Source organism: Podarcis vaucheri (assembly GCF_965113315.1).
Source record: "Podarcis vaucheri genome assembly, chromosome: 14".
Lineage (NCBI taxonomy): Eukaryota > Metazoa > Chordata > Lepidosauria > Squamata > Lacertidae > Podarcis > Podarcis vaucheri.
In genome coordinates, this window is record NC_138752.1 from 54,496,813 (window position 1) to 54,520,912 (window position 24,100).

Below are 24,100 nucleotides of genomic sequence, written 5' to 3' on the forward strand. Positions count from 1 at the left end.
GCACTGATAAAATCCCAAGCTTTATCTTGTATCACCATGAAATGTTAAAATATTTAATGCCTTCTCAGCTCATTTATTATGAGACTTGACAATTCCCTGGCTTGGAGTGCAACCTTAAGCTGCAGGTTGTCATTTTACTCACGGAGACAACTGAAAGAGGCCATTTAAGGCTATTAGGCTACATTCTATAATGAAACCTGGAAAGGCTATAGAGTAACCATTTTAGGAGGGAAGAGCAATGGGTAACTGTGCTAAATTCTATATAACAAGGACTTTCTCTGGACTTTAGACTAAGACTCTTACAACAAAAAAATAACAGTCCTACCTTGGTTGATAAACACCTTGCGACTCAAACATTTTGGTTCCCAAACACCCCAAACCCAGAAGTGAGTGTTCCGGTTTACAAAAGTTCTTTGGAACCCGAACGTCTGACACAGCTTCTGATTGGCTGCAGGAGCTTCCTGCAGCCATTTGGAAGCCGCATGTTGATTCCTGAACATTTTTTAAGTCAAACAGACTTCCGGAACAGATTCCATTTGACTTCCAAGGTACGGCTGTACTTAGAATTTTCTGGACTCCACTATGTTTAGGAAAGGGCTATTTAAGACATCTAGCTGATGGAGATGTAATAGGCATGAACAATGCTTCTTTAAAACACATGTTCATACAATGTCTGACATTGGTAATTTTGGGGGAGAGGGTAATTGAAACAATTACTGTGACTGTACAGAAAAATCTCAAATTTGGAGAGGAAATTCCTTTGGAATTTTATTCCCAATCTAACTAAGTATTGTTGGGTTGTATGAATGGGTTTTCCAAGCCCTTACTATGACAAAAAGACTGGTATTGATGAACTTGCAACTATCATCTGAGAACTTCTAAATTCATTCTCATTTAGATAAAAATCAAAATGTTGCTTTCTCTGCATTTTTTAAAAATTCATTCTCTCTCCTCTCTTCTTTCTCAATCATCTTGGAATAGTTTTCAGATCTGCTCTGGTTTAGTTTGGAAGTGAAGTGCTCCAATTTGATCAGACTTTGATTTGATACTCAGGAAATGCTTCAAATTCCAGGCTGTTTGGTGCATATCATGGTTTCTCCAGTGGCGCACGCACGCACACACACATACTTGTGTCAGGGACCAGGAGCACTGGCAGAGGAAGGAGGGTGCGGTGGGTGTGGTCTGCCCCAGATGTCATCCCTGGGGGGGGGTGACATGGCCCCCCTGGGACGCTCACCACGGGCAGCACCCCGTGGCATGTAGAAGTGCTTCTACCCAAGGAAGCTGCAGGACCAGCACCCCCTGCCTCTAGACAGAGGATGTGGCACTGGCATCCTCTGGCTCCAAGGGCTTCACTATAGAAGACCCATGACAACTTGTGCCTCCACTTCTGTATCACAGTTAGAAACTACTGGAGGAGGCTGGACCCCTTTACATAAGCAGCAACTTCCAACATAGGGGTTGCTAACAATCATGCTGCAGCTGCTGCTATTCCTATACAAGGGCTCAGTTTCAGCCTGTTCATTGCTGCAGCAACCTCAGAGTTCTGTGTTTCCCAGAGTACAGCTTGAACCTCACCTTTTCTTACATTTCAGTCAAGCATTGCTGCACCACAGAGCAGGACAAGCAGAGGAGTAATTCTCTATGGTTAATCTCCATTAAATATATAAACATGATGGCTTGACAAGAGAAACAAACAAACAAAAATCTTCTGTTGACAGCAAAAGCTCAACAACCCAAGAGACTGAGAAAAGACACATTTGATACTATCGTAAGAATGCCTCTGCTAAAGTGGGTAATAATAATTTTGTTTAGTTATTAGCCATAACAGAACAAAAAGCAGAAAAAACATTCTGAGTTGAGCAACAAATTTAGGTCTTAAATTGCTGGCCATTTATGCTAACTAGAGTATGTCTCACTGAGCTCAGTAAATGCACTTAGGACTGCAATATTTTTTTTTTAATTAAGTAGTTCAGGTTTCCATCAACAATCTTTTTCATCAGTTTTCATCCAAATTGATAGTCATTGTTACCAGCTTCAAAACAATCCAAAATCTCCTTCAAACAGTGAATTAGGATTCTGGCTTGTTCTGAAGCTGATTAACTATAGTTTACAGGCTCTGATGACATGGGAAATTGGTTAAATGCCTTCCTGGTTTGACTGCTCACACTGTATCAGACATTGTATCAGACTAGACAAGTAGCCATCTTGCACAACTACAATACTGAGAAGACCAGGTAGAATTCATTTAAGTTTTACTGTCACAGATGTCTATGCAAGATTGGTCTCCACACCTGCCATAAATCAGTTGTACATATATGCATCTTCCTAACTATAATAAAGCATATACATTTATGCTGTAACATGTGGGTTGACGACTAAATTATAATTAAAGCCTAGGTGCGACATAAATTTCCTTAAATATTTCAGTCACAAATTGTTATGAATCGGGGATATTATTATAGAGCACTGAACAGATGGATGTTTGTGGTCATCACCAAGCACTACCTAGGCACATACAGTTTATGCTTTTTCACAGATCTTCCTGGACTCCATCCTTCCATGAACACATATGAAAGACCAGAGCCGCATTCTCATTTTGACAGCTATAAAGCCACTGGCATCACTTGAACCTATCTAGAACTGGAGAAAGGGACAAATAGCTCATGGCCTCAGATGAGGGTGCATATTCCCATGTACCATCAAAAGACTCACGTAGACCTGTTGGTAGAGCCCATACATATCTGTCTCATGGGCTTCCCAATTTCTGGACTGAGAAACTGTCACTCTTAAAACTTTGCAAATCACTCTTGGGTAGATACTTTCATTGACCACTAAAAGAAAATAAGTATACATACTAATCAGTCATCTAAAGTTAATCTCTATCTTGGCTAATGTAAGAACTATCATATTTTTCTTTACTTCTGCTCTTTATCTTTCAAAGGATGAATCCCTGAGTTAGTGCTATAGGTACATTCAGAAAACTGCTGAGATTTGCATTTTCAGAGCGAGAATGGGCACAGTTTATTTGTCATGGGACTTTGAGGCAATTTGGGATAAGTTAAATTGCAAACGTACACATACTCATTTGGGAATAAGTCCCACTGAATGCACTGGGACTTAGCTGCATTGTCAGTCAGTCTGCAAAGAGCTTCCTGAATTACCATATTAAGGACTATCAGACAGGTTTCCCACTTGTTGTCAAAGCTTTTTCAGCCCGAAGTCCATATTCCTCCAAGGGCAACTTTCTGGGAGACAAATGCCAGTGGTAGGCAAGGCCAGAGAAGAAAGTGGGCAGAGCAATAGATGAAACTCTTACCTAACCTGAAGTCATTCAAAAGCCAGAGTTTGTACACACACCTTTCTTCACCCAGGCAAGCAATATCCTACATTCCAGTCAGGGAAAAACACTCAGAGAAGGCATGGAGCAGAGCTGGTGAAGGGTGGGGCCTTGGGACAGAGTCCCAGGGAGCTACATTTGGCCCCCAGGTCTGAGGTTCCCTACCCGTGTTTTATAATACTTTTCACCGGTCATTTCTCCCCCATCCTAACATTTTGCTATGAGTTCTTTGAAACTCAAGAGGTAGTCCATTTAATAAAACAAATTACACTGTTCCTGTATGCAGTTGTTCTAGTGTACATGGGTGCCGGCATCTCTCTGCTATAGTCTATACACTAAACAATTTCCCCTTAAATAATTCCACTTATTGCAGGAGTATTACCATTTCTCTTTATCGCTTAATATAGGTTTTACTTCTATTTGATATTATCTAATTTGAATGACATCATTACCAGAGAATATAAAAACATAAGCAACAACACACTAGTCCTGAGAATTCACAGATCAGGTTCTACAATAATATAGTCTTGGAAGATCATTCATCATGGCATTTTGCAGCAAATTTGACACCAAGAATAGTGAAAGATTATCACATCAAAGTTACAGGAACCTTCATAGCTTTAGCAGAACAAGATCTCCATCTGAACCGCAAGACAACAGCCAGCAAAAGGTATTTCTAGTTCATGGCACAAGATGCTACAGGCACGCCTGATCCAGAGAGAATTCCTTTCAGCTGCAACCGAGGTGAACACAGCTGTTACCACCACACCCTTTGTGTATTATTTCAGTATCTGTAACAATAATGGATTTGTTTATGCACATTACAAATAAGTGCATAAATCAATCTGCATTAGTTAATCTAGCAGTTGGGATCCAACATGGTTATCTTTATGTGCAGTGGATTCTAAACAATAGATTCCTATGCCTTATCACAAACTACACTTTCAAAAGTGGTTTCCTATGTGACCTGGGGAAAGAGGCTGCTGTTTGAGAAACATAAACCCTTAGTTAATGCCCCATCCGAACACATGAATTTCTGCCGTAGCATTTTGGATCCCAACCAGTATCTTACAAAACGGAAAGCTTTCTCTTAATGCCACTCGGTCAGCTATGAATCAAACAGCCTGAAGGATTTGTGTCTGCTGCACTTGCTTTGCCCTTGACATAAGCCAACATACCGTAAGTTCTGGCCTCTAACACGATTAAACATTAGTGGGCAAAGGTAAAACAGAACTATTCTGCTCTAGAGTTTAACAGATTCTCAAACAAAGTCACTAACCATCTGATCCAGGTATTACTCTTGTACTACTCCTATCGGTATTCTCTTATACAGAGAACACAAATACAGCATGTGGTATTTAAAATATTTCCTTATTAGTTCCGCATGTGGGAAATTACCATACTTTCTTCCTTGTTTCCATATAATGCTATCAAGTGTTTTGTTATTCAAAGCTAAGATACAGCATTTCTTTGAAAACAAAGTTAATGAATATAGTAGATAGCATTTATCAATTAGCATATATAATAATTTGTTTTTAGACATTTCAACACATAAAAGTAGTACACTTCCACATTTCCTATCAAAGGAATAAAGTAACATTTTAGGCAATTACCATCCAAATACTAGTAAGATACACAGCAAGGCTGTGCCCTCTTACCCAGACCAGTCAGTAAGCCACCTGAGGGAAGGGAATGGAATTCTGCAAGTTTAAGCAAAGCTATTTCCATTGTATGTAATTAAGCAATAAAATGATTTGCTGAAGTCAAAACTTATCTGTTCAGAAAGTTTTTCAGTTTTAGGAAGATACACTGACTACAGTGTGTCTACACATAACGAAAAGGCAAAAAACAAATATATCTCCCAGACCTATTTCCTTGCACCACCTTATTGTAATGACCTTGTCCATACATCAATGATACTGATTTCTTGCTACTTTCTATCAGAATGATCCGTTATGTTTACTGTTTGTATGTTTATAAAAGAACAAGTATATTTTTTAAAGAAACAAATTTATTATACATGTAACATTTTAGATAAGATGAATAGCCTGTTGTCACTGTGTTGTTACTGAAAAAGACACACAAAGTTGTCTGGGCCAATCAATGTTAGTGTCATTGATCAGTGAATTAACTTTTCAGCATTGGCTTTACTCATCAAAAGTAAACAGGGGATATCACACAGGCCACAGCCCTTTTTTTTAATAAAAAAGATGCCCTTGATTACCTTTTTAAAAAACGTTAAGAGCTATTTTTCTGCACAAGAAAAGCAGACAATTCCTACAAGTTCAAACATACTAGGAAGGAATTGTGTTTTTGTTTGTTTGGATAATTAATGAATACTTCAGATGCTTCTAATTATCCAAACCCCTCACCCTCTCTCTCTCAATACAGGTTATAATGTTTGAGAAACACGGCCTTAATCTCCAATCTAGTTATTTTTATTCCTCCTTTCCATTTGATTACTTAAGCCAGATCTACATAGTTTACCCTTCATGACTCTATCTTCTCATGTCAACACAGTATACATTACTGAGAGGAACACGAACACACATACATACACCCTAATAATGCTTAAATCTTATCTACTGAAAGAGAAAATATGTAAGCGGGGGGAAAGATATATAAGCCAATGATTTCTTGGCATGCATAATAGGAACAAAAAATACGGGGTGGCAAGGAGAGAATCACCTTTAATTTGCAATGTGATATTTCAATCTCTATATCTTCATCATAAAAAAAATCTGAACATTGGTTTAGTTTAATGCATATCCAGATGGTTCATCTCCAGTTAAGCTATGAAATTAGTCATAGGGGCAATACTATATTTAACACTTTGCTTTAACAGTCAGATCACAGAATTCCACAGAAGACATAAACCATGAGTATCTGAATAAATGTTGGAAATTTGCTTCTACTGTAATCAAAAGGGAGCAACAGCTATTTTAAACCATTCTGCAGCATGCTAAACACTTAAGTTGTAGCATATTATACTATGACAATGTTTTGTTTTGTTTGTTTTATAAAAGTTTAAAGTGTTGGATTTGCTTTACCAAGACTGAGAAGCCTGAAGGTCTCAATAAATTATTGCTGCTGCGTTTACACAAGCCATAGAATTCTATTAACCACAGTCTCTCCAATCAAGTCTGCATAATTATGGTGACAGAGAAGACTACCACTGAAAGCAAAGACACAAGTATCAGCACACAACTGGTTTCATAAACAACTTAAGCACCTTTCAAAAGAAAAGTGTCCTTGATCTCAATGAGCAAAACCCAACGTGAAAGGCGGTGCTTGTAAAGATTCATTCATTAACATACTTCAATAAGGAAATGCTTTGAAAATATTTAAAAATCCAGGCGTCAACCCCACTGTAGTCATATTAATTTATAAGCAACTAGTTGGGCCCTTAAGTGGAATTAGGAGCAGCAATAGCTCAGGTGGAGTATATGCTTTGCATAAAGATCCCACGTTCAGTCTCTGGCACCTCCAGTTGACAAGGGGTGGGGAACTATTTTCAGCCCAAGGGTCTCATTCTCTCATGGGGAACCTTCACGGGACCACATATCAGTGGTGTCCAAGGCTGAAGACAAAAGTGGGTGAAAGCAATGGATGCGCCTCTTTCCTCTGTACAACAAGCAACATAACAGTTCTAGGGTACACTCTAGCCTGGCAAAAGCACCTGAGGAGTGCTTATGAGGGATGAGGCCTGGAGAGGGGACCTGACTCAGAAAGAATGCTGAGGGCCAGAAAGCCAAAGGGTCTGAGATTCTTCACCCCTTGGCTAAAGGGGTTTCTTGTGGTGGAAAGCTGCCTCCTAACCTACCCTGCCAGGCTATGAGACACACTTCCTTGCATTCTGGCTGAGATCCTAGAAAGCCATGGCTTGTTAAGTACCGTAGTTTTCGCTCCATAACACGCGTTTTTTTCCTCCTAGAAAGTAAGGGGAAATGTCTGTGCGTGTTACGAAGCGAATGCTTCCCTCCTCCGTGGTTTCCAGCGGGAGAAGAGCCGCTGAATGGGGAGGAGAGAGGGACAGAGTGCCTGCTTGCTTTAAAGGAGCCTACCGGACAGGAGCCACTTACACGAGTGTAAGCGGCTCCTGTCCGGTTGGCTCCTTTAAAGCAAGCAAGTTCTGCTTCTCTCCCTCCTCCCCACTCAGCGGCTCTTCTCCCCTCTGGCTCTTCTCCCCTCTCGCTCTTTCAGCTCTCTTTCAGCTCGCTAAGGGGGGAGGGGAGGGAGAGAAGCAGAGCCTGCTTGCTTTAAAGGAGCAAAGTGGGAGAGGAGCCGCTTACAGGAGTGTAAGCGGCTCCTGTCCGGTTGGCTCCTTTAAAGCAAGCTGGCTCTCTGTATGTCTTTCCTCTCGCTTTGCTGGAAACAGCAGGCAAGATTTTCAGTGTCCTCCCGCTTTGCTTTTCAGCTCGCTAAGGGTGGGGGGGGAGGGGGGGGAGGGAGAGAAGCAGAATCTGCTTGCTTTAAAGGAGCCTACCGGACAGGAGCCGCTTACACTCGTGTAAGTGGCTCCTGTCCGGTAGGCTCCTTTAAAGCAAGCAGGCTCTCTGTCCCTCCAGCAAAGTTTTTCAGCTCGCTAAGGAGGGAGAGAAGCAGAGCCTGCTTGCTTTAAAGGAGCCTACCGGACAGGAGCCGCTTACACTCGTGTAAGCAGCTCCTGTCCGGCAGGCTCCTTTAAAGCAAGCAGGCTCTCTGTCCCTTCAGCAAAGTTTTTCAGCTTGCTAAGGGGGGGGGGGGGAGAGAAGCAGAGCCTGCTCCACGCGTGCTCCTTGTCCCTTAAGTGCTTTTCCTTCCCTCCCCACTTAAAACGTGGTTACAAAGCACAGATCCACATGGATCCTCAGGATTTTTGCACTGGGTCACCCCAAATTCACCATCAGGTCACATAGCATGTCCATGGCTACAGTTTGTACCAAAAAAAATTACGCACCCACTGTTGCCTTGGGCCGCAAAGGTGCAAAAACATTGTTACAAACATGGATCCACATGGATCCTCAGGATTTTTGCATTGGGCTACCCCAAACTCACCGTCAGATCACATGTCTGTGGCCACAGTATGAACCACAAAAATCATACATCCACTGTTTCGTTTAGAATATTTTTTTTCTTGTTTTCCTCCTCTAAAAACTACATGCGTGTTATGGTCGGGTGCGTGTTATAGAGCGAAAAATACGGTATGTAGTACTCAGTAAGTAGTCCAATGGTCCAAATGTTTTGGCAACGTCAAATTTTCATGTGAGTGATATCACCAATTTCAAGCCTAAGCACATGTAAATACTCATATTGTGACCCTTGACTCCTGCTTTCCCTTGCTAGATTCACTTTGACTGTAAGCTCCTTATGGCACAACCCTCTCTGTCTACGTGAGTCTGCATACTGTACCCAATATTTATAATACCCACAATTCTATTTTTTTAAAAAACTTCAGCTTTACTGTTTGTGTACATTATGGGCAAGATCCAATTGTTGCAGGCCAGAAGCAAAAATAGCCATTCTGCTACTTAGAACCCCATTCTTAACACAGTGCAACAGTCAAATTCAATGGGTAGCCTGGGCCAGTAGAAGTGATGCAGAAGTGATGAATCATATACTTTTTTGCCCTGTTCTGCTACTTCTGCAACAATGCTACTTCTCTCACTTCATATACTAACATTACATTGGCTCTCACCCAAAGTGTTTTGCATAATCACAACTCTTATTTGACTTCAGAATGCAATCCTAAATACGATATCTAAGAGACTGTACAACAGAAAAAAGCCATATAACAGCAGGACAGGAAGTAGAGAAAAGCAAAGGATACATGAGAACATAATGACTTCTACGTATTTTGAAAGTTTTTATCATTTTTTCTCCCTTTGGAGAAGCAATTTGCATTTGCAATATGGTTTACTTTTGAAAAAGAATGTGTTAAAAGATTATTAGATAACTGAGACAAAGAAAAGTCACAAAGCAAATAGTATGTCACATATTTGCACAATCATTATCTGAGCTATAAAAATAATAAAAATGTTAACATGTAGTTCACTAAAAGAAAGCAAAACAGGCAAAAAATACATTAAATCACTGCCAGATACTGAACAATTTTCTTCAAAATGTACACTGGTGTTACCGTTGCCGCTGTCACTGCTGCGGCCACCAAGGGAGAGAGGTAGGAGGGTACTGGGAGGACCAGGGAGGCCACAAGGAATCACACCCCGAGCCTACCGGGCCCTGGCTAGCATGAAAAGAGCAGGCCCCCGGGGCCTAGGAGGAACCATGCACCAGAGACCACTCCAGAAAAAACAAACGCAGCACAGGACCTCCCCTACTGCATGATTACTACTACTACTACTACTACTACTACTATTAAAATGTACATTGGCAAATGGGAAGATTAATTTTCTGACAGAAGTGGATTCACTACTAGGCAGAACACACAAATAAGGAGAAGCTGATTTCTGAACTACATTTGGCAAGACTCTCTAGGATACAGGGCTTGGAGGCAGGCAATTCCCCACAGGAATAATCTATCAAGGCCATTGCCAGTCATCTTTTGATAGGATCAGTAGACACTCTCTTGGGGAATTTTAAGTTTTGTTGGAAAGGGGAGGGAGGTGACAGACAGGAAGTTGAACACTGTCTGGATTCCAATGGCTAGTTCACGCATTTCACATATGTGTATTACATCTGTGCAGAAAACTGCATGAACTCTGAAAACTACAGAGGACACACATACACCCTGCCATGGTTACATGCAGCATTTATTTATTAATAAGTAATTACATAAAAGCATTTCACATACGTTGTCAGTAATCCTTGCAGTAATTCTTTAAGGTATGTCAGTGTTATCATTTCTATATTGCAGAAACAAACAGAACAACTGAAAGAGAGTAGTTTGCCTACAGTGAGCAAAGATGAAGAATTTGAGGTCCTCCAGTAGGGATGTCAAAAAAAGGAAACAGGAGCGGAAATTGCCAATGGCCACTTATTCATCCCATGTCTGGAACAGAAATCAAACCAGCGAATACGATCAGCATTCACTGCTGTTGCTGGGTTGAGTCTGCAAATGCTACATAATTGATTACTTCCTCTCCCCCTCCCCAATTTGCATTGTTTCTTTTGCATTGAAAGAACCAAATAACAATGAGAATAACTACATAAATTAAATAAGCTACATAATTTCATCACAACAAACACTGGGTTTTGGGAGAATCAGATGAACTGCAGCGAAACAAAAGCAGTGGTACAAGCACCAACTGCAGCGAAGAATGGAAAACAATGCCTTCTTACATCCCATCTATCCTCCAGAGGATATTCCACCCCATCAGCCCCAGCAAGAATAAGCAATGTGTCAGGGGTTCAGGAGCAGAGGCGAGGGCAAGGGAGGAAACAGAGAGCGAGGGGGAGGAGGCAGAAGAAAGGATGAGTGATGACGACGACCCGAGATCTCCGAGTCTTTCCAGTGAATCAGAAGATTCACAAAAAGGAGCACCGGTGGCCAGGGCAAGGGGGGAGACTAGGGGGACACCCCAGGAATATAGAGCCAGAGGGGACTCAGAGGGGAGCAGTTGGAAATCGGGACCAGCGTCACCGCCAGAGAGTAGGAAAGAGGAAGAGCGCCAGGGATCAAGCGCTGGCAGCTCGCAACAGGAGGGAGGGCACGAGTCAGGAGTGGCCACACCTTCATCGGGGAGCGAAGTGACGGTTAGACGGAAAGTGGAAGGTTGGGCGCGCGCGCCAAGTTCAAATGCACAGGAAGGTGGCGCAGTTGGCAGCCCGGAAAGGGAGCCAGGTCCTAAAGCCCGGCGCAAGGAGACAGGAGAGTCAGGGGGGTCAGCGTCAGAAGAATCCCGGAAGGAAGAGACCCAGGGGGGCAGAGGGACCCAGAGGAGAACTGTCAGGCGGAAAAGGTGGAGCAGGGCTAGGATATTAAGTTGGTGCGCAAGGGGCGGAGACTCAGACGGAGCTTCGCCGATCTAAGCATAAGACGTAGGGTTGCACGCAACAGCTCGAGAATGGAGACTGTAACTCAATAAAGACTTTTATTTAACCATCGTTGGCTAGCGTGATCCTCTGTGAGCTAGGATCTGGAAGTAACCCTGACACAATGGTTAGGAATTGTAGGAGTTATAGTACTGTACACTCTGCGAGATCAACAGGTTCCCATGCCTGACCTAACGTCAAATAGGAAATTCATAGATGAATAAATATATCAACCAGAGACCTGGTTCACAGTTCTTAGTCACTGTACACCAGCTCACAAAATAGCCACAGCAGACAAAATTTCAACTGGAGATTACTACATGTTGAAGAAAATACACAAGTTCAACACAGATACAGTAGCCTTATAGAAAAGGTGTGGGGATAGTGGCTCTAATGGTTAGAACTCAAGAGCTCGACAGAAAGGCTGTCTTTGAGGAACACAATAGTAAAAAAATCAAATTATGCAATGCAACAAGTGCGAAACAAAAAATGAAACAAGAGTTGCTGTTAAGACAAGATAGTTTTTTTTTAAAAAAAATGTATACCGCCATATACCCGCAGGTCTCAGGACAGTTCACAGGATTAACAACGAAAACAAATGAAAGGGAAGGAATTTCTAACTTTCACCTGTATCTTATTCAAACCATGGAATTTTGTGCTTCAGTAAATAACTTCTTAATATTTAGAGCTTTTTCTCCACCACATATTTCTATTTTGAAATACATACGGTACTTGCCTCCCAGTGTTAAGAAACTGGGATAGAAAAGCTAGGAGCCAAATGGCTCCTGGGACCTGGGTTGTGGGTGCCAAAACAGACTGTCTAGTTGCCATTTGGAGGGTCAGTAACACTTTTTATTTATAAGCATGACTAATACGCAATTCACATAAGTGACATTGTTAATATCACATTTTAACAGAAATTGTTAATACATGTTTAATTTGGTGTTTGCAATAAAAATATTGGTACCATACTTGGATTTTCAAAATACTCTACTCTTTATTGTTACACTCCTTAACATATTGTCTGACCATAACATATACTTCGAGACTTCAAAGCACAAACATTTTCTGAATCCTTGAGAGTCAACCAGGCACAAAAAATGGCACCCAGACTTTTTGAGGTGCTCACAAATGGAGAAAATTTAGGTGCGAAATGCACCTGGCGACCTGCTAATTTTGAATCCTGTTGCCTCCTCGTGATATGAGAAGCAGCTCTCAGTAGGAAAACCCAAAGCTGCAATCCCTTGCAAATACACCTTGCAAATCCACATTAAGAAGCACTTTAACTATTTTGACCAACACAATTCTTGAGGTGCCCATCCCAACAAGTCTTTAATGAAACCCAACCTTCCCTTCAGGCCCCCCAAAAGTCTGGCTGGCCAAATCCAATTTTCAAAAGGAGACTCTCTTTGGTGTCTGCACATAATAGCTGGGTATAAATTGATTCTGTCAGACATTAAGAAAACAGAAGCATTCTGAAATAAGGAACTGCAGCTACATCCAACACTGCTATGCAATGCCCTTTCAAAAGAGGAATGGCTTCCAAAGCGCTCCAGTTCTACAGAATCCCAAGAAAAAAAGCACCTAATCCTTAATACGCCTTATTGACTCAACAGAAACCAAAACAAGTTTACCTGCTTCCTATAAACTGCAAGAGGTTTAGGCTAGAATTCTGCCTTTCCCCCCTAAGAGTCATCCTGCAAAGCTCCAATGGGGAGAACCGTGAAGGAATGAAGTGGAGAAGAGTTGAGCTTTCTTGCAGGGCTGGAATGCCCATCTGTAGTGTACTGTCCCATATCCTGTACTCACAGTGGACAAGCAGACACCGGTGGGCAGCTCAGGAGCAAGACCTGTGCAGAACAGCACTCTTCCCCCCCCTTGTCATTCCCAGCAAGGGGCATTCGGCATCCATATGGAAAATGGGGGGGGGGGGAGAGAGAGAGAGGAATGGAGAAGAATCAAGAGTCCCCCTGTGTGAACACACATTTTCTTCTTCCCAAAAGAAAATTAGGGGCGATGGGAGAGAAACAAGAGAAGGATGGAGCAATCCCTAACCTACTTAGGTGTGCGTGTGTTCTTTGTCACTTCTGTTTTGTTGCTGTAAGCCGCCATGTGTACAGTAGGGAGGAGGTATAGGAATTAAAAGGGAATTGAAGTGAAAAATGAAAAAGTGAAAGATCGGGGGGGGGGGCGGGAGATAATGGCCATCAGTGCCATGTGAACATTCAATCCAAAACTATTTTCCAATGACATGTTGGATACCATTAGTGTATTTAAGCATATATATATATATATATTTGGTCAATGGGCAATGGCTCTTCTCAATCCCAGGACAAACCAAGTTCGAGAGAGGATTTTCAGCTGGTGGCAGAGCAGCCCTGACCGGCCACAGAAAAGGCTGCTGCTCTGAAGACTTTGCGGGGGGAGAGAAAAGACCCCGAGGCTCCCCGCTCTCTGGAGTCTCGCCTTGCAGGGCCCTGCCGGGCACCGCGCCGCTTCCCCCCTTGCCCGCCCGAGAGAAGCAGCAGCGGCGGGCCGGGGCCGGGGGCTGACCCGCAGCGGGGCGGGATGGCGGCGGCGGCGGCGGCGGCGGCGTCTCCCAGGCCGGAGGAGGAGGAGGAGGAGGACGAGGACGAGGAGCGCCTCCGCCCGCCCGCCCGCCCGCCGCCTTCCCTCCTTACCTGTGAGGCGAACTTTGATGCTGGATCCGGCCCTCCGGCTCCCCGCGTTCGACATGGCTCCCCTCAGGCGGGCGCCGGGCCCACCGGCCCAAAGGCGAGAGGCCGGGTCAGCCGACGGACGCCGCCGCCGCCGCCATCGCCGCCCTCCTCTCGCCCCCGCGGGTCTCGCCTGCGGCCTCCCTTCCGTGCTTCTCTCTCCTCAGGCGGCGGCAGCTGCAGCAGCGGCGGCGGCGCCGCCTCACCGAGCTCGACGCCCGCCGCCCGACGCGAACGGCCACTGCGCGAGCTCGCGCCGCCTCAGAGCGGCGGCTGAGGCTCAGGCTCAGGCTCAGGCTCAGGCTCAGGCGGCTGCTGCTGCTGCTGCTGCGCAGGCGCGCTCCCAAGCCCCGACCCCCCCCCTCCCTAGCCGCTTCTTTTAGCGCGCCTGCGCACACGCGCCCGCACTGGGCCGGCCTACTTGTCTGGCCCCAGGGCCAGCGAGCTCGCAGCTCCTTTTCCCGTCGTGCGTCGGGAGGGAAACAGACGCCGCGCCGTCTGGCGTGACGTGCGCGACGGGTCGCCTCCCGCGGCCATCTTGGGGAGGTCTGGGGCGTCCAGGTTCGGGCAGCGGAATGCCACACTTCGAACAGATATATATATATATATATATATACAACAACCCTGCGAGGTACGCTAGGCTGAGAGGCAGTGTCTGGCCCAAGGTCTCCCAGGAAGGTTGATAGTTAATCAGGATTTGAACCCTGAACTCTCCGACGGCCGAGTCCAGCACTCTAACCACTGCGCCACCACAAGTTCTCAGTACAGACGCCGAGGACCACCCCTTTCCGATGGAAGGGGCATTGCAGCAACTCCAATACCTTCACTGGAAGCTTCTGTGTGTGACTTGGTGGACCCCCAAGGCACCCTTTTTACATTGCACGTTTGCAATGATTTGTGCTCATTATGTTATTGGGGCAGTCATACCTGATCCCACTTTCAACACTTGTTTGCAGCTGCATTTATTTATTTATTAATAATAATAATAATAATATTTTGAGAAGTCACAGTGCTTCATTTCCACCATGCAACTTTCTGCTGGAATCCCACAAGTTTTTATGCCACAAACATTCCGCTTCATTTTTCTCCTGTTCTGCTACAGTCCCTTTCAACAGCAATCAGTTGGACAGCAGAACAAACGAACTGGCTAAACCCGTCGCTACATGTTGCAGAATACACCCACACCAGTCTGGAGGGGCGCTGTGTAGTTTGTGTCATTGCTAAAGACTTATAAAGCACCTAAAACATTGTAAGTTCTGTCTGACAGCCGCTGCCCATAGGCTTCCAATCTAAAAGACATGATATAAAAGGAAAAGGGGTTGGGGAGGGAAGAGGGGGGAACAAACATTGTTTTTCACTGTTCAGCAGAAGGGACCAGGCAGACCTTCCCCATATCACAATGTTCTGCCCGGGAGGCAAAGGATGGGCAGCTCGATGGCCCAGGGTCACTTGGCAGAGGGCAGCGTGTGCATCTCTTCAGCTCCTGGGCTTTAAAGTCTTGCAAATGGCCCTCTGAGGGCAGCATGGCCTGAAAAGTGGGGCAAATGAATATTAACATATGCACAGGGCAGGGCAGGGCAAGGCAAGACACAAGTCAGGACCCTGAGGGAAGGCGGAGCTCTGAAGTTGCTCCAGCAATGAACAAGCTCCAACTGAGCCCGCAAGTCAGGGTTGAAGAACCTTTGTGGCTCCATTGGCCAGATCTTTGTGGAGATAAGAACACAGAAGCAGAGCCTGCTGGATCAGCTAGGCCGGCATCCTGTTTTTTACATTAGTCTGTGAAAAAGCCCCCAAGCAGGATTTGAACACAAGCCCGCTCCCCTCCTGCAGTTTCCAGCAACTGGGATTTAGAAGCCTTGCTGTCTCTGACTGTGGAGCCATGGATAGCTCTCTCTGTGAATGACAATCACTGCCTCCTGCGGTGGGAGGGAGTTCCACAGTTTGCACTGCGTGAAGAAGGCCTTCGTTTTGCCAGTCCTGAAGCTTCCAACATTCAGCTTCATTGGATGTTAAGGAGTCTGGAGAGAGGGAGGAAAACTTGTCTCCATTCCACTTTCTTCATAGCATGTATAACTTTCAAAACTTCTATCTGACTCACCATTTCTCTAAACTAAAAAAGCCCAAACGCTGCAACCTTTCCTCATACAGGAGTCCCTACATCCCCTCGATCACTCAGCCTGCTTCTCGGGATAAATTTGACAGGTCATCATTTGACATGACATCATTATGACATCCCGTGATTTCTAAGTGGGCAGCCACCTGTCAAAATCCTTTGCAAAATAAAGCAGAGAAATCATTCTTGGCTCATTCCTCTACCATTTGCCACTGGGATAAGTTTACCCCACAAGCAATGGAGGGGGGGACAGGGGACAAAAGGAAGAAATAATTCTTTTCTTTGCCCTCCCCCTGCTACTGCCACTGCTAGAGGACAGTCTTCATTCTCCGCTGAAACTGCCCGGCTTCCTTTATCACAAACCTGCACTTCGGATATTTCCGCCCTCTTCCCTGCCGCCTTTTCCAAACCGTGAACAGAATTGAAGCAGCACCATATGCCAGCTCTGGCTCACTGAGCAACTTAACTTCAAAGGCTTTGAAACGAAACTGCAAAATGTGTACACCATTAGGAAAACAAAATGCAGAAAATGAAAACATAAACAAACAAAATATGCCGAAAAAAGGAAGAAAACAAAACCCTGGGGAAACTGTGTTCACTCGTTTCAAGGTGGCTTTCCCGGAAATGCCACCAGTTCCATGCACAGGGCCAGCCGGCCAGGTGAGACTGATGGTATCAGGAGGAGGACTTGGGACAAGCTCTTCCAGCATCCTGTTCTGAGAGGAGCCAACCAGATGCCTTTGAGTTTCCCACAAGCAGGACCCCTCTGGTGGTCTCCAGCAACTGCCACTCAGAAACATGGTTGCCTCTGACTGTGGAGGCAGAGAAGAGCCTTCCTGGCTGGCGGCCCTCAATAGCCCTCTCCTCCTCCATGAATTTGGCCAGTCCTCTTTTAAAGCCACCCACATTGTGTGGCCGTCCCTGCCTCTTCTGGGAGCAAGTTCTGTAGTTTAATCACCTCCAACACTTCTGTGGAGGAGTCTGCTCCTTTGGGAATTTCTAACTCTGGGGATTTCTCACAGCTGTCCATGGACTGGTACAGGTCAGTTCTGTATCCAGGGCAGCTGTTTACCAGCTCCATCTGGTACATAGGCTGAGACCCTCCCTGTCCGCAGACTGTCTAGCCAGAGTGGTGCATGCTCTGGTTATCTCCCACTTGGACTACTTCCATGCGCTCTACGTGGGGCTACCTTTGAAGGTGACCCGGAAACTACAACTAATCCAGAATGTGGCAGCTAGACTGGTGACTGGGAGCGGCCCCGAGACCACATAACACCAGTCCTGAAAGACCTACATTGGCTCCCAGTACGTTTCCGAGAACAATTAGAAGTGTTGGTGCTGACCTTGAAAGCCCGAAACAGCCTCAGCCCAGTAGTCCTGAAGGAGCGTCTCCACCCATATCATTCAGCCCGGACACTGAGGTCCAGCTTCACGGGCCTTCTGGCAGTTCCCTCCTTGCAAGAAGTGAGGTTACAGGGAACCAGGCAGAGGGCCTTTTCGGTAGTGGCGCCCGCCCTGTAGAACACCCTCCCATCAAGGAAATAAACAACTATCTGACTTTTAGAAGACACCTGAAGGCAGACCTGTTTAGGGAAGTTTTTAATGTTTGAATCATAGAATCATAGAGTTGGAATAGACCACAAGGGCCATCAAGTCCAACCCCCTGCCAAGCAGGAAACACCATCAGAGCACTCCTGACATATGGTTGTCAAGCCTCTGCTTAAAGACCTCCAAAGTAGGAGACTCCACCACACTCCTTGGCAGCAAATTCCACTGTCGAACAGCTCTTACTGTCAGGAAGTTCTTCCTAATGTTTAGGTGGAATCTTCTTTCTTGTAGTTTGGATCCATTGCTCCGTGTCCGCTTCTCTGGAGCAGCAGAAAACAACCTTTCTCCCTCCTCTATGTGACATCCTTTTATATATTTGAACATGGCTATCATATCACCCCTTGACCTCCTCTTCTCCAGGCTAAACATGCCCAGCTCCCTTAGCCGTTCCTCATAAGGCATCGTTTCCAGGCCTTTGACCATTTTGGTTGCCCTCCTCTGGACACGTTCCAGTTTGTTCCAGTTTGATGTTCTATTGTGCTTTTAATTCTGTTGGGAGCCACCCAGAGTGGCTGGGGAAACCCAGCCAAATGGACGGGGTATAAATAATAAATTGTTGTTGTTGTTGTTGTTAACTTGCCCTCTGACATACAGTGGTACCTCGGGTTACAGACGCTTCTGGTTACAGACGCTTCAGGTTACAGACTCTGCTAACCCAGAAATAGTACCTCGGGTTAAGAACTTTGCCTCAGGATGAGAACAGAAATCCTGCTCCGGCGGCACAGCAGCAGTAGGAGGCTCCATTAGCTAAAGTGGTACCTCAGGTTAAGAACAGTTTCAGGTTATGAACGGACCTCCAGAACAAATTAAGCTCTTAACCCGAGGTACCACTGTACAGAGTGACACTACCAGTACTTTCTGTTCCACCAGGTTTCTGTTGTGTTTACAATAGCAATGCCAACCTCTAAGACCAAGTTCTCCAGGTCTCCCATCTTGTCTTGGAGGCTTCTGGCATTAGCAGATAAACACCTGCGAACAGAGCTTCTCTCTTATTTCAGTCTCTGCTGCTTTGGCCTCTTCAAATGGCTATTCTGTGCCCACGCACTCTCGGTGCCTAGTTGTACAGGCAAGAAGGCTTCCTTCAGAAAAGGGGTGGCGAACCTTATCACGCTGTGGAGCCAGACTCCCCGGTGGGCCAAATTGGACAGGTGCGTACCACTGCCCACCTGGCGCCAAGTGCACTTTGAAGTCAGGACTTCCCAGTGTTTTGGTGGGAGTGGTCAGAGAGGGAGGAGGATCAGGAAGGTTAGACCCAGAGGCAGCCCCCAGGTTTCTGTTACACCCACTGCAGGTAGGTGACACGGGTTACGTTCTTGTGCATAAGCAAAATTGTGTAAAGCCAGGATGACCCCTGAAACAGCCTGCCTGACCATCTGTACCTGTCTGAAGCTGGCACTGAGTGGGCCTTGCCCCTGCACAGAACCCGGGGGGCACCTGAGATCTTGCAGGAGCCCTTGCCCCTTGCAAGACCTTCCCAGACCCTGCCAAGTGTGCAAGGAAGCCCAGGTATCCCTCTGGTAGCATCTGATTATAAACAGTGTTTTGGCCTGTGTTGCTGTGGCCTCCCTGAACTGCCCCCCTGTGCCCTTGCACTCACAGTCCTTAGTTCTATACTATCTCCCCCATTTAAAATGCTCACCATTTTTTTCATCTTCATCCCAGCTGGGAGATTTGGGCCAAACTGGACCCTCCTCAGCTCCTGTCAGCTTCCTTGCGCCCACTGCAATCCATCTAAGAGGTCTTCTGCCGCTTTTCTGATTTTAAGCGCCAACATTCTGGTTCAATCCCAGTCCAAGGGGATTGGACCATCCCTTTTGCACAAATCCCAGCTTGCCCCAGAATGGTTCCCAGCAGCTAACAGATCTCTCCTCCAGACACCATCACCACATCTGGGCACTGAAACTGCAGAGCTGTGTCTGTCTGACTAGCCCTCTGCATGGAACTGGTAGCAGTTTCACCAACAGATAAATACATAGATACCTTTGAGAGGCCCTAGCTTTCAGCATCCTAACTAGCTCCCTAAATTTGGCTTCCGGGACCTCATTATGACATTTTCCCATGTCATTGGTGCCACTGACTTGCGCATTGCCAGGCTATGTAGACAATGAACAGCATCTGCAACCTTCGTACCTGGACAGCAATTCGCCCTGCGGTGAATTTACCACTGCATTGTTTAAAAAGTAAAAAAGCTAAAGCCCGAATGAGCTATTTTTAACAATTAAACAACTAACAATATGCTGCCTTTTCATGACACCAAACTTGCGCTGCCTGAGGCATTGACCTCACTCAGTTGGGCTGGCCCAGCTGGGGAGTGCAGTACTGAAAAGATGAAATAAATAATAAGCAATAATTGAACCAATAGTCATATGTTGCTGACCACTGAGGGCGAGGGATTTCTCAGTGGTGCATTATGAAGCTTTCTGGCGGAACGAGGGAGACTTTTTGCAGACAAAGGCATATCCCGCCCCCGCTACTCCACAGAGCAACCATGTTGGGGGCTTTTTGTCCGTGAAACGTGCTTTTGTACATGTTCCAGGCTCATCTTCCCTATCAACGCTTACTGTCACCACCCTCGACATTCTTGTCGCCCCGAATGTCCGTCCGCGCTTTGAATCCTGAGATGGCTTTGATCGCGAGGACATCCCAAGACAAGTCGCTCAGTGTGACAGCGCGGTGGAAGGCACTCAGACGAGATCCCGTAAGACACTTGCCCAAAATAGCATCCTTTTAAAGCCGGTTGGGGGATGTGTGCTGTTTTTTAAGCCCAAATGCTATAAATCACACAGAGAGATAATGCCCCCCGCAAGATCGGTGCCAGGAGAAAAAGATGGAGAATTGTAAGTGTTTGGCCACAGGCAAGTGAGCACGACTTACAGTGCCAAAGCCATCACAGGTCTACACAGACATAAGACCCATTGAGTTAAACAGTAAGCCTGGGGAGCCTCACTTTACCATCCGTCAAAGCGAAATCTTAGTGACCCACTAGTGTCACTGCACAGTGTGGTGTAGTGGTTAGAGCGTCAAAAGAGGCCTGTAGAGACCTGGTTTCCCATCCTCACGTGGCCGTTAAGTTTCAGCCAGTCACCAACCCTCAACACAATCTCCTACCTCACAGGACTCTTGAGAGAAAAGAGAGAAAGACTGTAATTGTCACCTTGAGCCGCCTGGTGGAAAGGTAAGGTATAAATGAAAACAAATAAAATGTAATATTATTATTACATCCACAGCATCCATTTCATAGAATCATAAACTTGGAGGCATCCTGAGGACCATTTAATCCAGGGGTCAGCAACCTAAGGCCCGTGGGCCGGAAGTGGCCCGTGGAGGTCGTTTGACCAGCCCCCATCCCTCCCCCGAACCAAGCTGCCCACTCGCCGTGCTAAACAGGCACAGCACAGGGATTCGCTTCTGTGGTGCCAGAAATTGCGTCTGCGCACGCACAGACTCCGGAAATTGCAGGTGCATGCACTCACACACACACACGCGATCCAGCCCACAGAGGGATCTCCACAGGACCGATCCAGCCCAGGCAAGATAAACCTTGCTGCCCCCTGATCTAATCAAACCCCCTACAATGCAGGAATACACAGCCGTCCCTTACGGGGATCGAACCTGCAACCTTGGCGTTATCAGCACCATCCTGACCACTCCCCCACGGATCCTGGAAACTGTAGTTTACTCCTCACAGAGCTACAATTCCCAGCCCACTTAGGACATTCCAGTTCCGGGATCCTCTGGGGAAAACCATGCGCTTTAAATGTGTGGTGTGGATGAATAAGATTGGGTCCTGCAAGGGCTTGACAGAGGACCGCGATGGAGTGTACGCTCAGCTTGGAGAGAGGAGAGGGAGTTGAGAAACATGGCTTTAAATCCTTGCAGACTTCCTCACAGGGTTGTTGTGAGGCCCCAACAACCTCTTCCAGGGACACCACCCTCAGTTCTTTGGAGGAAAGGAGACAGAGGTTATAAATAAGAAAGTGTGAAGGAAACAGCAGAGCTGTTTGACAGTGGAACAGACTCCATCGGAAGGCAGTGGAGTCTCCTTCCTTCAGGGTTTTTAAGCAGCGGTCAGGCGGTCATCTGTCAGGGATTCCATGGCTGCGATTCCTGCCTTTCAGGAGGTTTGGCTAGGTGGCTCTTGGGGTCCCTTGCAACCCTCTTGTTCTGCGGTTCTATGAATCGCACACAATTGCCCTGCAGGGTCAGTGTCGTGTGGTCTTGCCATTCACAGGGCGGCAGAGAGAGAGAGAGAGAGAGAGAGAGAGAGAGAGGAGGCCAGCTGAGGCTATGAGCACCCAGAGAGAGGGAGAACATGGCAGCATGTAGCAAATAGCATTGCAATTTTTCTACAGGCAAGGAATTGACCTAGTTCCCCGATCCCGTTGATTTATCGAACTGGAAGCCGGAATCAAGATGATGTGCAGTTGGATGATGCGCTGCTCTGGAGAGCACTTCAGTTCGTGCCATCAGCTACAGATTTCAGATTAAACCAGTGGGGTCGACTCCTCCTAAAGGCTTCAGAAGACAATAGCGTTTTTTTGTTTTTGTTTTTACAAAACTTGCATTTCAGGCACAGTCGTGTGTGTGTGTAAGAGAGAGAGAGAGAGAGAGGAGAGAAACTGACACATCTGATGTGTCTTTGGCTCAGTGGCAGATCACACAGTGTGCAACCTTTTCACCATTGTGACCTCATATCTGGGTCATAGCAATTTCTCCTGTGGACAGCCTGCTCATCATAAAGCTGACTTTGAAACAGGGTCAGAACAGTCTGGTTTTATTATTTGAATAGTGAGTATTTTGTTATTTGAGAGCACAGAAGGCTTGGGCAGCGGTCATGTGCAGAATCATTCAGAGCCGTCCCCTGCAACTGAACTCAGGGCTCATTCACACTCCTGGTTGCCCCGTGCCTAGAAATCAGGCGTCCAAGCAGTTTCCTCCTTGTCTCTTGCTTTCTAGGCACAGGTCTGAGTAGTTTAACCTTTGCCCTACCACCTTCCCACTCTTTGGTGCCGAATCGGAACAAACAGCAGTCCACAGAAAATCTTATTGCTGTTTGTTCCAATTCTCTGGGCAGGGAAAATGCTGTTGTTCAATGCCTTCATATGAAGGAACTGAGGGGACATTCATTCAATTTGCAGATGACACCGAGAGGGGTAGCAAATGCCGCAGAAAGCAAATTTGCGATTAAAGATGATCTTAATAGGTTGGGGAATTGGGCACTAACTAGCAGAGTGAACTTCAGCAGGGACAAACGTCAGGTTCTGCACTTAAGCAAGAAGAACCAGCTGCACGAAGAGGAGATGGGGGACCTGGCTTGCCAGTAGCACATGAGAAAAGGATCTCAGGTCTAAGTAGACCACAAGCTTAACATGAGTCCACAGTGTGATGTGGCAGCAAAAAAAGCTAATGCTATTCTAGGCTGCATCAACAGAAGTCTAGTCTCTAGATCAAGTACAACTCTGCCTTGGTCAGACCCCACCTGGAGTCCTGTGTCATGTCAGACAAACCTGATCTCGTTTTTTGACAGAATTACAAGCCTGGTAGATGAAGGGAACGCAGTGGATGTAGCCTACCTTGATTTCAGCAAGGCATTTGACAAGGTGCCCCATGATATTCTTGTAAAGAAGCTGGTAAAATGCGGTCTTGACTATGCTACCACTCAGTGGATTTGTAACTGGCTGACTGACCGAACCTAAAGGGTGCTCATCAATGGTTCCTCTTCATCCTGGAGAAGAGTGACTAGTGGGGTGCCACAGGGTTCTGTCTTGGGCCCGGTCTTATTCAACATCTTTATCAACGACTTGGATGATGGACTCAAGGGCATCCTGATCAAATTTGCAGATGACACCAAACAGGGAGGGGTGGCTAACACCCCAGAGGACAGGATCACACTTCAAAACGACCTTGACAGATTAGAGAACTGGGCCAAAACAAACAAGATGAATTTTAACAGGGAGAAATGTAAAGTACTGCACTTGGGCAAAAAAAATGAGAGGCACAAATACAAGATGGGGGACATCTGGCTTGAGAGCAGTACATGTGAAAAGGATCTAGGAGTCTTGGTTGACCACAAACTTGACATGAGCCAACAGTGTGACGCGGCAGCTAAAAAAGCCAATGCAATTCTGGGCTGCATCAATAGGAGTATAGCATCTAGATCAAGGGAAGTAATAGTGCCACTGTATTCTGCTCTGGTCAGGCCTCACCTGGAATACTGTGTCCAGTTCTGGGCACCACAGTTCAAGAAGGACACTGACAAACTGGAGCGTGTCCAGAGGAGGGGCAACCAAGATGATCAAGGGTATGGAAAGCAAGCCTGATGAGGAGCGGTTGAAGGAGCTGGGCATGTTT

The 24,100-nt window shown here is 45.9% G+C and overlaps 1 protein-coding gene across 3 annotated transcripts in view; it reads right to left on the reverse strand.

Annotated features, from left to right (window-relative positions):
• The window catches only part of SMURF1 (SMAD specific E3 ubiquitin protein ligase 1), a 53,046-nt gene extending 38,863 nt beyond the window's left edge, over nucleotides 1-14,183 (reverse strand). The window contains exon 1 of one of the 3 annotated variants that reach the window (XM_082199728.1): nucleotides 13,993-14,183. In XM_082199728.1, the coding sequence (XP_082055854.1) occupies nucleotides 13,993-14,047 (55 nt within the window). In that variant the 5' untranslated portion in view covers nucleotides 14,048-14,183. The remainder of the gene's footprint in view (nucleotides 1-13,992) is intronic. The other 2 variants (XM_082199727.1, XM_082199726.1) reach the window with 2 other exon arrangements.
• Nucleotides 14,184-24,100: the final 9,917 nt, after the last annotated feature.